The sequence below is a fragment of the Carassius carassius genome, chromosome 22 (assembly GCF_963082965.1).
Source record: "Carassius carassius chromosome 22, fCarCar2.1, whole genome shotgun sequence".
In the NCBI taxonomy this organism is placed as follows: domain Eukaryota; kingdom Metazoa; phylum Chordata; class Actinopteri; order Cypriniformes; family Cyprinidae; genus Carassius; species Carassius carassius.
In genome coordinates, this window is record NC_081776.1 from 27544427 (window position 1) to 27558876 (window position 14450).

General features: G+C 39.5%; 1 protein-coding gene and 1 long non-coding RNA gene across 2 annotated transcripts in view; one reads left to right on the forward strand and one right to left on the reverse strand.

Moving 5' to 3' along the window:
• Positions 1-14098, forward strand: part of LOC132099203 (NACHT, LRR and PYD domains-containing protein 12-like) — a 165446-nt gene extending 151348 nt beyond the window's left edge. Inside the window, exon 10 of the mRNA XM_059505655.1 lies at positions 13383-14098. Within this exon, the coding sequence (XP_059361638.1) occupies positions 13383-13906 (524 nt within the window). The 3' untranslated portion in view covers positions 13907-14098. The remainder of the gene's footprint in view (positions 1-13382) is intronic.
• Positions 11487-12568, reverse strand: LOC132099213 (uncharacterized). Its single transcript, XR_009423069.1, has 3 exons — positions 12502-12568; positions 12121-12231; positions 11487-11528 (listed from the first exon to the last, which is right to left on the reverse strand). It is a non-coding gene; the product is annotated as an uncharacterized LOC132099213 (long non-coding RNA).
• Positions 14099-14450: the final 352 nt, after the last annotated feature.

Sequence of the window (14450 nt, forward strand, 5' to 3'; positions counted from 1 at the left end):
TGATACAGTACACTCGTGTCTATCTCTATTCACTAAGAAGGTGTTGATACAGTACACTCGTGTCTATCTCTATTCGCTCAGAAGGTGTTGATACAGTACACTCGTGTCTATCTCTATTCGCTCAGAAGGTGTTGATACAGTACACTCGTGTCTATCTCTATTCGCTCAGAAGGTGTTGATACAGTACACTCGTGTCTATCTCTATTCGCTCAGAAGGTGTTGATACAGTACACTCGTGTCTATCTCTATTCGCTCAGAAGGTGTTGATACAGTACACTCGTGTCTATCTCTATTCGCTCAGAAGGTGTTGATACAGTACACTCGTGTCTCTCTCTATTCGCTCAGAAGGTGTTTATACAGTACACTCGTGTCTCTCTCTATTCGCTCAGAAGGTGTTTATACAGTACACTCGTGTCTATCTCTATTCGCTCAGAAGGTGTTGATACAGTACACTCGTGTCTCTCTCTATTCGCTCAGAAGGTGTTTATACAGTACACTCGTGTCTATCTCTATTCACTAAGAAGGTGTTGATACAGTACACTCGTGTCTATCTCTATTCGCTCAGAAGGTGTTGATACAGTACACTCGTGTCTCTCTCTATTCGCTCAGAAGGTGTTGATACAGTACACTCGTGTCTATCTCTATTCGCTCAGAAGGTGTTGATACAGTACACTCGTGTCTATCTCTATTCGCTCAGAAGGTGTTGATACAGTACACTCGTGTCTATCTCTATTTCACTAAGAAGGTGTTGATACAGTACATTCGTGTCTATCTCTATTCGCTCAGAAGGTGTTGATACAGTACACTCGTGTCTATCTCTATTCGCTCAGAAGGTGTTGATACAGTACACTCGTGTCTATCTCTATTCGCTCAGAAGGTGTTGATACAGTACACTCGTGTCTATCTCTATTCGCTAAGAAGGTGTTGATACAGTACACTCGTGTCTATCTCTATTCGCTCAGAAGGTGTTTATACAGTACACTCGTGTCTATCTCTATTCGCTCAGAAGGTGTTGATACAGTACACTCGTGTCTATCTCTATTCGCTCAGAAGGTGTTGATACAGTACACTCGTGTCTATCTCTATTCGCTCAGAAGGTGTTGATACAGTACACTCGTGTCTATCTCTATTCGCTCAGAAGGTGTTGATACAGTACACTCGTGTCTATCTCTATTCGCTCAGAAGGTGTTGATACAGTACACTCGTGTCTATCTCTATTTCACTAAGAAGGTGTTGATACAGTACACTCGTCTCTATCTCTATTCGCTCAGAAGGTGTTTATACAGTACACTCGTGTCTATCTCTATTCGCTCAGAAGGTGTTGATACAGTACACTCGTGTCTATCTCTATTCGCTCAGAAGGTGTTTATACAGTACACTCATGTCTATCTCTATTCGCTAAGAAGGTGTTGATACAGTACACTCGTGTCTATCTCTATTTCACTAAGAAGGTGTTGATACAGTACACTCGTGTCTATCTCTATTCGCTCAGAAGGTGTTGATACAGTACACTCGTGTCTATCTCTATTCGCTCAGAAGGTGTTGATACAGTACACTCGTGTCTATCTCTATTCGCTCAGAAGGTGTTGATACAGTACACTCGTGTCTATCTCTATTCGCTCAGAAGGTGTTTATACAGTACACTCGTGTCTATCTCTATTCGCTCAGAAGGTGTTGATACAGTACACTCGTGTCTATCTCTGTTCGCTCAGAAGGTGTTTATACAGTACACTCGTGTCTATCTCTATTTCACTAAGAAGGTGTTGATACAGTACACTCGTGTCTATCTCTATTCGCTCAGAAGGTGTTGATACAGTACACTCGTGTCTATCTCTATTCGCTCAGAAGGTGTTGATACAGTACACTCGTGTCTATCTCTATTTCACTAAGAAGGTGTTGATACAGTACACTCGTGTCTATCTCTATTCGCTCAGAAGGTGTTTATACACTACACTCGTGTCTATCTCTATTTCACTAAGAAGGTGTTGATACAGTACACTCGTGTCTATCTCTATTCACTCAGAAGGTGTTGATACAGTACACTCGTGTCTATCTCTATTCGCTCAGAAGGTGTTGATACAGTACACTCGTGTCTATCTCTATTCGCTCAGAAGGTGTTTATACAGTACACTCATGTCTATCTCTATTCGCTAAGAAGGTGTTGATACAGTACACTCGTGTCTATCTCTATTTCACTCAGAAGGTGTTGATACAGTACACTCGTGTCTATCTCTATTCGCTCAGAAGGTGTTTATACAGTACACTCATGTCTATCTCTATTCGCTAAGAAGGTGTTGATACAGTACACTCGTGTCTATCTCTATTTCACTCAGAAGGTGTTGATACAGTACACTCGTGTCTATCTCTATTTCACTAAGAAGGTGTTGATACAGTACACTCGTGTCTATCTCTATTCACTCAGAAGGTGTTGATACAGTACACTCGTGTCTATCTCTATTCGCTCAGAAGGTGTTTATACAGTACACTCATGTCTATCTCTATTCGCTCAGAAGGTGTTGATACAGTACACTCGTGTCTATCTCTATTCGCTCAGAAGGTGTTTATACAGTACACTCATGTCTATCTCTATTCGCTAAGAAGGTGTTGATACAGTACACTCGTGTCTATCTCTATTCGCTCAGAAGGTGTTGATACAGTACACTCGTGTCTATCTCTATTCGCTCAGAAGGTGTTGATACAGTACACTCGTGTCTATCTCTATTCGCTCAGAAGGTGTTGATACAGTACACTCGTGTCTATCTCTATTCGCTCAGAAGGTGTTGATACAGTACACTCGTGTCTATCTCTATTTCACTAAGAAGGTGTTGATACAGTACACCCGTGTCTATCTCTATTCGCTCAGAAGGTGTTTATACAGTACACTCATGTCTATCTCTATTCGCTCAGAAGGTGTTGATACAGTACACTCGTGTCTATCTCTATTCGCTAAGAAGGTGTTGATACAGTACACTCGTGTCTATCTCTATTCACTCAGAAGGTGTTGATACAGTACACTCGTGTCTATCTCTATTCGCTCAGAAGGTGTTGATACAGTACACTCGTGTCTATCTCTATTCGCTCAGAAGGTGTTGATACAGTACACTCGTGTCTATCTCTATTTCACTAAGAAGGTGTTGATACAGTACACCCGTCTATCTCTATTCGCTCAGAAGGTGTTGATACAGTACACTCGTGTCTATCTCTATTCGCTCAGAAGGTGTTGATACAGTACACTCGTGTCTATCTCTATTCGCTCAGAAGGTGTTGATACAGTACACTCGTGTCTATCTCTATTCACTCAGAAGGTGTTGATACAGTACACTCGTGTCTATCTCTATTCGCTCAGAAGGTGTTGATACAGTACACTCGTGTCTATCTCTATTCGCTCAGAAGGTGTTGATACAGTACACTCGTCTCTATCTCTATTCGCTCAGAAGGTGTTTATACAGTACACTCGTGTCTATCTCTATTCGCTCAGAAGGTGTTGATACAGTACACTCGTGTCTATCTCTATTCGCTCAGAAGGTGTTTATACAGTACACTCATGTCTATCTCTATTCGCTAAGAAGGTGTTGATACAGTACACTCGTGTCTATCTCTATTTCACTAAGAAGGTGTTGATACAGTACACTCGTGTCTATCTCTATTCGCTCAGAAGGTGTTGATACAGTACACTCGTGTCTATCTCTATTCGCTCAGAAGGTGTTGATACAGTACACTCGTGTCTATCTCTATTCGCTCAGAAGGTGTTGATACAGTACACTCGTGTCTATCTCTATTCGCTCAGAAGGTGTTTATACAGTACACTCGTGTCTATCTCTATTCGCTCAGAAGGTGTTGATACAGTACACTCGTGTCTATCTCTGTTCGCTCAGAAGGTGTTTATACAGTACACTCGTGTCTATCTCTATTTCACTAAGAAGGTGTTGATACAGTACACTCGTGTCTATCTCTATTCGCTCAGAAGGTGTTGATACAGTACACTCGTGTCTATCTCTATTCGCTCAGAAGGTGTTGATACAGTACACTCGTGTCTATCTCTATTTCACTAAGAAGGTGTTGATACAGTACACTCGTGTCTATCTCTATTCGCTCAGAAGGTGTTTATACACTACACTCGTGTCTATCTCTATTTCACTAAGAAGGTGTTGATACAGTACACTCGTGTCTATCTCTATTCACTCAGAAGGTGTTGATACAGTACACTCGTGTCTATCTCTATTCGCTCAGAAGGTGTTGATACAGTACACTCGTGTCTATCTCTATTCGCTCAGAAGGTGTTTATACAGTACACTCATGTCTATCTCTATTCGCTAAGAAGGTGTTGATACAGTACACTCGTGTCTATCTCTATTTCACTCAGAAGGTGTTGATACAGTACACTCGTGTCTATCTCTATTCGCTCAGAAGGTGTTTATACAGTACACTCATGTCTATCTCTATTCGCTAAGAAGGTGTTGATACAGTACACTCGTGTCTATCTCTATTTCACTCAGAAGGTGTTGATACAGTACACTCGTGTCTATCTCTATTTCACTAAGAAGGTGTTGATACAGTACACTCGTGTCTATCTCTATTCACTCAGAAGGTGTTGATACAGTACACTCGTGTCTATCTCTATTCGCTCAGAAGGTGTTTATACAGTACACTCATGTCTATCTCTATTCGCTCAGAAGGTGTTGATACAGTACACTCGTGTCTATCTCTATTCGCTCAGAAGGTGTTTATACAGTACACTCATGTCTATCTCTATTCGCTAAGAAGGTGTTGATACAGTACACTCGTGTCTATCTCTATTCGCTCAGAAGGTGTTGATACAGTACACTCGTGTCTATCTCTATTCGCTCAGAAGGTGTTGATACAGTACACTCGTGTCTATCTCTATTCGCTCAGAAGGTGTTTATACAGTACACTCATGTCTATCTCTATTCGCTAAGAAGGTGTTGATACAGTACACTCGTGTCTATCTCTATTTCACTCAGAAGGTGTTGATACAGTACACTCGTGTCTATCTCTATTCGCTCAGAAGGTGTTGATACAGTACACTCGTGTCTATCTCTATTCGCTCAGAAGGTGTTTATACAGTACACTCATGTCTATCTCTATTCGCTAAGAAGGTGTTGATACAGTACACTCATGTCTATCTCTATTTCACTCAGAAGGTGTTGATACAGTACACTCGTGTCTATCTCTATTCGCTCAGAAGGTGTTGATACAGTACACTCGTGTCTATCTCTATTCGCTCAGAAGGTGTTTATACAGTACACTCGTGTCTATCTCTATTCGCTCAGAAGGTGTTTATACAGTACACTCGTGTCTATCTCTATTTCACTAAGAAGGTGTTGATACAGTACACTCGTGTCTATCTCTATTTCACTAAGAAGGTGTTGATACAGTACACTCGTGTCTATCTCTATTCGCTCAGAAGGTGTTTATACAGTACACTCGTGTCTATCTCTATTTCACTAAGAAGGTGTTGATACAGTACACTCGTGTCTATCTCTATTCACTCAGAAGGTGTTGATACAGTACACTCGTGTCTATCTCTATTCGCTCAGAAGGTGTTGATACAGTACACTCGTGTCTATCTCTATTCGCTCAGAAGGTGTTGATACAGTACACTCGTGTCTATCTCTATTCACTCAGAAGGTGTTTATACAGTACACTCGTGTCTATCTCTATTCGCTCAGAAGGTGTTGATACAGTACACTCGTGTCTATCTCTATTCGCTCAGAAGGTGTTGATACAGTACACTCGTGTCTATCTCTATTTCACTAAGAAGGTGTTGATACAGTACACCCGTGTCTATCTCTATTCGCTCAGAAGGTGTTTATACAGTACACTCATGTCTATCTCTATTCGCTCAGAAGGTGTTGATACAGTACACTCGTGTCTATCTCTATTCGCTAAGAAGGTGTTGATACAGTACACTCGTGTCTATCTCTATTCACTCAGAAGGTGTTGATACAGTACACTCGTGTCTATCTCTATTCGCTCAGAAGGTGTTGATACAGTACACTCGTGTCTATCTCTATTCGCTCAGAAGGTGTTGATACAGTACACTCGTGTCTATCTCTATTTCACTAAGAAGGTGTTGATACAGTACACCCGTGTCTATCTCTATTCGCTCAGAAGGTGTTGATACAGTACACTCGTGTCTATCTCTATTCGCTCAGAAGGTGTTGATACAGTACACTCGTGTCTATCTCTATTCGCTCAGAAGGTGTTGATACAGTACACTCGTGTCTATCTCTATTCACTCAGAAGGTGTTGATACAGTACACTCGTGTCTATCTCTATTCGCTCAGAAGGTGTTGATACAGTACACTCGTGTCTATCTCTATTCGCTCAGAAGGTGTTGATACAGTACACTCGTGTCTATCTCTATTCGCTCAGAAGGTGTTGATACAGTACACTCGTGTCTATCTCTATTCGCTCAGAAGGTGTTGATACAGTACACTCGTGTCTATCTCTATTCGCTCAGAAGGTGTTGATACAGTACACTCGTGTCTATCTCTATTCACTAAGAAGGTGTTGATACAGTACACTCGTGTCTATCTCTATTCGCTCAGAAGGTGTTGATACAGTACACTCGTGTCTATCTCTATTCACTAAGAAGGTGTTGATACAGTACACTCGTGTCTATCTCTATTCGCTCAGAAGGTGTTGATACAGTACACTCGTGTCTATCTCTATTCGCTCAGAAGGTGTTGATACAGTACACTCGTGTCTATCTCTATTCTCTCAGAAGGTGTTGATATGACAGGTCATTAAATTACGTACATTTGGTAACAGCTAAGTATATCACAGCCCATGAAGACATCAGACTTCAGAGCATTCACTGTTGCACTGAAATAACAGTTCATCCGAAACATGTGAATACCTCCTTAACTCCTTCAGCGGGGCACAAACGCTCTGCTCCTCATTCAACACATGCTCTTTGACAGGTGACATCTGAAAACAATGAAAAAAAGCCAGGCTCATGTAGAGATGATTTCTTACAACTAGAGCTGCAACTAACGATTATTTTTTCTGTTAGTCGACTACTCCAACGATTATTTTTATTACAATAAATAATTTATCTAATGTTATTTTTTTGATTAGCTAATGAATCCTTTTGATAACTTTACAAAAACTTATAAGTACAACTTCTAATATAATATTTCAACCTTTATTCATTTTCAACCAATGTGGTTGAAGTTTTTACAGTATACAAAAATAAAGAGGCAAAGAAACTTATTTTACTATGGTAAATATGAGTTTACATTTGCGCTTCTAATTAAACCACAGTAGCCACAAATTTACAGTTGTCCGAGACGTCATGAAATGTTCTTTAGCATCACAAACCATAAAATGTAGTCAGTGTTCTGCTATGGTTTAGCATGGTTTCCAGAGATCTGGAGCTGATTCTGGGCAGCTCGGTGGTCTGTGACTGTTGTCTCGCGGCGCGCTGTCTTTTAAGGGGCCGTTCACATATCGCGTCTTTTGCGCGCTCAAGTTTGTTATTTCCAATGTAGGCGCGCAGTATGCGACCGCGTCGCTTGTTCGAAACCCGCACCAACACAGACTTACTTAATTTTATCCTTACTTCAGCCGCTACAGGTGATCATACCAATAACTTGTAATCTTTACAAGAATATCAGAATCATGCAATGAGCAAGTCTCGTTTATTAGACACTTAATAATATCACATCAGTTTGTACTTTTAGAATCGCCGAATCTGCTGCGGTCGTTCCATCACATCTGCAGCAGAGACCTGAATCAGGAAGTTGGTCGTCGACGTATTTTTGTAGTCGACGTAATCGATGACGCCGACGCGTCGTTGCAGCACTACTTACAACATCAATCTAACATTTCATAAAATATGCAATGCACATTTATTACCTACTCAACACAGTCCGGATCATCCAATAGTACCGGGCCTTCTTCAGAGTCACCTGAAATTAAGGAAACGGAAATAAATATTTTTAAATAAACATTCTACTGCAGACAAAGGATTCAGGCACTGTACAAATTGATAATGCACTTATACTGGAGTCCATAAACACTGACTGATCACTGACACATGAAATCAAAAAATATATTTTAAATTAAATCAATCAATTAATCAATCAATCAATCAATCAGTCGTAGTACCTTCTATACGTCTGTGTCTTCTGACTGGGACAGAGTGTTGACTTCAACAGTGGACGGTTCAACCACACTATAGAAAAGTCTAGAAAAGAACATCAAATTAGACATCTGTGACAATAAATGAGTGCATAAAATACTGATTTAAAACATTAAATTATTTTATAATCTTGCTTCTATTTTATCAATGTAATTTACAAGCAAGATTACAATATTTCAAATCAATATTTAAATTTTCAAGTGTTACCCAAGTTAATGTTCATGACTTTGTAAGTATTACATTACATGCATGTATATTGCAGTCTGTCAGGTTGTGTGCACGTTAACACCTCTGTTACGAGGACCCTGTTCTATGAGGACCATCATAAGAACATGGTCTTGACTTGACTGAAGAGTCTCAGTGTGTTAGATTGAAAAAAGTCTGGTCTATTTGTATCCTTGTTATTACCGGGACATTGGTTACTAGACAAATGTGGACAGCTCATTTCAAGCATTTCTGTGTATGAGAAAAACTGGTGATTTGAGACACAGTGTCTGTGTTAGTTATACAGCATGAAACCAAGACTCACTTTTAACACCCACAATAATGCAGCAAACAAATGTCTCTTAGAAACACATGTGGACAACGTAATCTGTTCTACTCTTTTAAGGACTAACACAATTATTTCAAGAACTTCTTGGATACCTTTATAGCTGCTGTGCCTTGTTCAGAGTTCTTTAGGCTCTTTAGACACTGATTCTACTCAGTTATCATTTGAAAATACTGAATGTTTTGAATAAATAATATGCAATCTTGGAGAATGTTATTTAAATAAAAAGCCAAAATAATAATAATAATAATAATAATAATAATAATAATAATAATAATAATGATGATGACACAAATATGATAAAACTGCAGAAGTATACTGCCTGAAAGTCAATTTCAAACAAGGGGAGTGACTTTTTACCAACTTGTATTACAATATACTTAATCTAAAGATAACAATTAGACGTTTTCAATAATGAGATTTTCCCACAATGAGATGTGAATGATCCATATTTAGCCTAATATTCACATCCACACAGCCCAATGTCATGGTGAGAACTAGGGTCTTCAAATACCAGGCTTTTGTCAAACAAACGACACACTGAAGGCGTTTCTCAATGTCAAGGATACTTCCTTGGCAGGACTGGTCCTTCCAAGTCACTTCCTTCAGAGGCTAGGTGAGGCTCCTCTTTAGCATTCGGAGAACACGTAAATGGAACAGGTTAGCAAGTGCACGTCATTGCATCATTACGTCAGTGAAAAGGTCAGTTTGAATAACGCTGTGGTGTAATGGTATAATATTAACGTTAAATTACTTTGGACAACTTAACTAGTTATTTATAAAAGAAATGCCGGTTACGCAATCAAGCTAACAATTGTTAAATGACAGGTCCGGTTCAGTTAGCCATCAATAACATAATTTGTATTTGTATAAATTACAATATCAATATGGTAGTAATTTGTACTGGCAAACTTTACTTATATTTACTACAGTTATAACAAATGTTTGGTAACGTAAATAAAAACTGTTAACGCTCCGACTCTGCTAACATTCGACATTTTTGAACAAGATAGCAATGCTGCGCGCATAGGATTGTGGGTGATTTGAGAGCGCGAAGGCTACACATATGCATCCTTTCCTGTGTATGGGATATTCTTCGAACGAAGGACTCAGTCCTTGGTTGAAATTCCGAGGATCCTCGACATTGGAACAGTCCTTCGACGGATGTCGATGACGTAGCATCCTCGAAATACTGGCTTCCAAGGATCCTTCCTTGACATTGAGAAATGCCTTGAGATTCTTCAATCAAACATCAAGACCATTTTCTTATGATGGTCCTCATAAAACAGGGTCCTCGTAAAACAGGTGTAAACACACACACACACACACACAAGACCATGTTCTTATGATGGTCCTCATAAAACAGGGTCCTCGTAACACGGGTGTAAACACACACACACAGAAGACTATGTTCTTATGATGGTCCTCATAAAACAGGGTCCTCGTAACACTGGTGTAAACACACACACACACAAGACCATGTTCTTATGATGGTCCTCATAAAACAGGGTCCTCGTAACACGGGTGTAAACACACACACACACACAAGACCATGTTCTTATGATGGTCCTCATAAAACAGGGTCCTCGTAACACGGGTGTAAACACACACACACAGAAGACTATGTTCTTATGATGGTCCTCATAAAACAGGGTCCTTGTAAAACAGGTGTAAATATACACACAATGTGACATCAAGACCATGTTAAGACTATCTTCTTATGATGGTCCTCATAAAACAGGGTCCTCGTAACACAGGTGTAAACATACACACATCCTGACATACTGGAATGAACATGCATGGAATGTAATACATACAAACTCATTAACATTAACTTAATTGGTAACAACTGACATTTAATAACTTTACTATAATCCAATAAATCAGAATTGACAGTATAGAGGTGTCAGTACCGTGCATCTCCATGGCCAATCAGAATCACCATAATCGTATGGGATCTCTTCACCAGGACAGATGCTCCTTGTAGCAAATAAACATAAGTGAGGTTTTCCATCCACACGAATCGTCTAAATCCTGCTGTTTGGGTTAATATGGTCATCGTTTACAAGCCGCCCAAGAGAACCGTCACCTCGAGCTGCATCGACACTAAACAAGAGACAGACAATATCAGCACTGAAACCTTAGGACCAGCAGATATCATATTCTGTGATCACCAATCATTTAACACTCATCACCAAGCTTTGAAAACACATGACCACTGACATGTCCACGGACACATTTAGAATCATGTAATTTAATTATCAGTAAACATGTAGATCAAACACGTGTACATACCAGAGGAGTTTTCCATTGTAGCCAAACTCAAACATGAAAACTTGAAGTGCATGGCCTCCGCTCACATTCTTCTTTGCTGATGAGTCTCCTCAGTATTCCAGCAGGAAATCTCCTTTCTCAAAGTCAGTACAGCTGAACACACCCCTCCCTACACAACAACAGAGAGGTGAAACCATCACGAGAACCAGAGACAGCTTTAGTACACGGGACACTTTAAAACAACAGAGAGGTGAAACCATCACGAGAACCACACGTCATCAACCAGAGACAGATTTAGTACACGAGACACTTTAAAGGCATAGGAAGAAAATCCTGTCATCATTTACAAACCATCAAATGGTTAGTAATGTCTTATTTTGCTCAACAAAAGATATAAAGAACTAAGACAACTTAATGGTGACTATATGATGACTAAATAAATTAGCTCACCTTTAAGATCAGTGATGAACCTGCCCTTGAGCCCATTCTGCTCTTTCTCCTTCGCCTCGCACCTTCAGCCATCCTCTCATGTGTCTGCTTTAATAACAATAAGAACTGTTGGCCTCCATCTGACAATATTAAGTTTGTTTGTTTTCAACTTAACATGCAAATTAATAATGACAGTTCTAATGAACAGAATATATGTTAAATATGATGTATTCTGAGCATATGCTGAATATACTATTTTGACTGGTTATATTAGTAAAAGTGCTTTGACACAATCTGTATTCTACAAAGCACTATTCAAATAAAGGTGACTTTACTTATTATATACAGTAAGTATTAGGAAGTGAAAAGAGCACATCTCTGTGTTTATTAATGAAAGCAAGCTGAACAGTAATAATATTAAACAGAACTGCCCCTCCCCTTCACAGACTGTAGCCATGACAACAGATTATTATGATAGCTAGACTGTTCTGTTACATTTACAGTTGTGAAGTTAAACTGACAAGCATTGTTGATTCTCGTCTGATGTTACTCTTAATAGAGGACACTTAGTGTAAACACGCTAGTGCTATTAGCATCACGCGCTAGCTGCTTTCTAAAGAGCACTGAAGACACTCACGAACAAGCCAAACTGAGCCACAAACTCTCAGAGAAACGATTTAACAGCAGTATTACTAACCTTTAATATAATAGTTGTCTCCAACAGCTTCACACCACAGATGTCTTCGCTTCAGGTGCACAGATTGCGTCCGTTCCAAACAGGAAGTTACAAACCGTCACACTTGCCTCGCTGATTAAAGCACGAGTATACGGGATTTATAATAATAATAATAATAATATATTTAAATAACCATCTATGAAACGTTACATTAATAGCGTTACATTAATATACTGATTTTAAACTGAGTAATTACAGCTTTGAAGTCACATTCATACTTTATATGATGATATTTAGGGAATATGTTTAATTGCATGATAATTATGCATTTATATAATCATATACAATCGATAAATTATTGCAAAAAAATGTTTAAATAATTACCAAACTGCATTAACTTACTTGTACGGAGCTATTAGCGGCAGAATGTAGCCCCGCCCACCGCCGACATTTTGTTTTCGCGATTTCCCGCCCTCCGATGCGCGATCTAGCCAATCAGCGGCCTACAAACTTACACAAGTGTAAAATATGCAAATTTTCGATGACGCGGATGCAGTACCGGGTCCGGGCTGCAGGGGCGCACTCCCGAGCTCAGAGGATACACAGTGTATAGTAAAATTTCAGGGTTTTGTGGTATATTAGGACATGGCGCAAAAATTTGAGAGGGAGCTTCTGGGACATAGAGAAAGGCATCTACACTGTCGGAATTATAAGGACATGGGCCCTGTCCTCATAAACCCAAATGTCCCTGTAATGCTGGTGCGTATTCAGGTCAAAAGTCCTTGTAAACCACAAAAACCAACACATCTCTCTCTCTCTCACACACACACACAGACACACACTCACTCATCTCTCTCTCTCACACACACACACACACTCATCTCTCTCTCTCTCTCTCTCACACACACAGACACACACTCACTCATCTCTCTCTCTCTCACACACACACACACACTCTCTCTCTCTCTCTCTCTCTCTCTCTCACACACACACACACTTTCTCACACACACACACACACACACACACACACACTCTCTCTCTCTCACACACACACACACACACACTTTCTCACACACACACACACACACACTTTCTCTCTCTCTCCCACACACACACACACACACACACTCTCTCTCTCTCTCACACACACACACTCGCTCTCTCTCTCTCGCTCACACACACACACACACACACACATACTCTCTCTCTCTCTCTCACACACACACAAACACACATCTGTAGTTATTGTTGTTATTATTAATGTCTCTGTTCTTGTTTTCAGATGCCTGTTTTCTCACACTGGATCCAAACACAGCAAACACTCATCTCATTCTGTCTGAGGAGAACAGAAAGGTGACACAGGACAGAGAGTCACAGCCGTATCCTGATCATCCAGACAGATTTGATGATGTGTTTCAGGTGTTGTGTAGAGAGAGTGTGTGTGGACGCTGCTTCTGGGAGATTGAGTACAGTGGTTTTTTTGGTGTGTTTATATCAGTGTCATATAAGAGCATCAGCAGGAAGGGACGGGGTAAAGAATGTTGGTTTGGATCTAATGATCAGTCCTGGAGTTTGATCTGCTCTCCTGGCAATTATTATTTCATACACAATAACAAACAGACTCATCTCCCTGTGAAGCCCACCAGCTGGAGAATAGGAGTGTATGTGGATCCCAGAGCAGGAACTCTGTCCTTCTACAGCATCTCTGAAAACACTATGAACCTCATCCACACAGTCCAGACCACATTCACTCAGCCGCTCTATCCTGGGTTTACTGTTCTTCATGGATCAGTGAAACTGTGTTGATGAATCAGAGACTGACGAGAGATTCTACCCATAATGCTTTGAGCTGCATGATAAATCCGTGACAGTGAGACGTTATAGAGTCTCTTCATGACATTAATACATGTAATTAATATTTCTCTATTGTTTTTGTGCATAATAATAATAAAACAGGACGAGAAATTAACTTGAGATCAGATCTGAATTGATGTTTGTATCATGAATATATCGATTTTATCACAAGACTGACATGAGCTTCAGGAGAGTTTCTGACGTTATAAAATAAAACATTCATCATAGTATTTCATCAAATATACTGTAACTACAGAAACACTGTATTAAATTACTATGGGATCTTTTTCAAGCGGTGATTTTATTTACTGTTTTTTGTTTACTAAAATATGTAAACGTGATAAAATGTGTATAATATGCAGATTTGATAATAATAATATGTTTTTTAAATTATTTAAATTATAACAAATCAAAAGAAACATGATTACAATACTACTATTGTACTCGTAAAGTGTGTATGCATGTATTATTATTATTAATAAAAATTATAAATAAA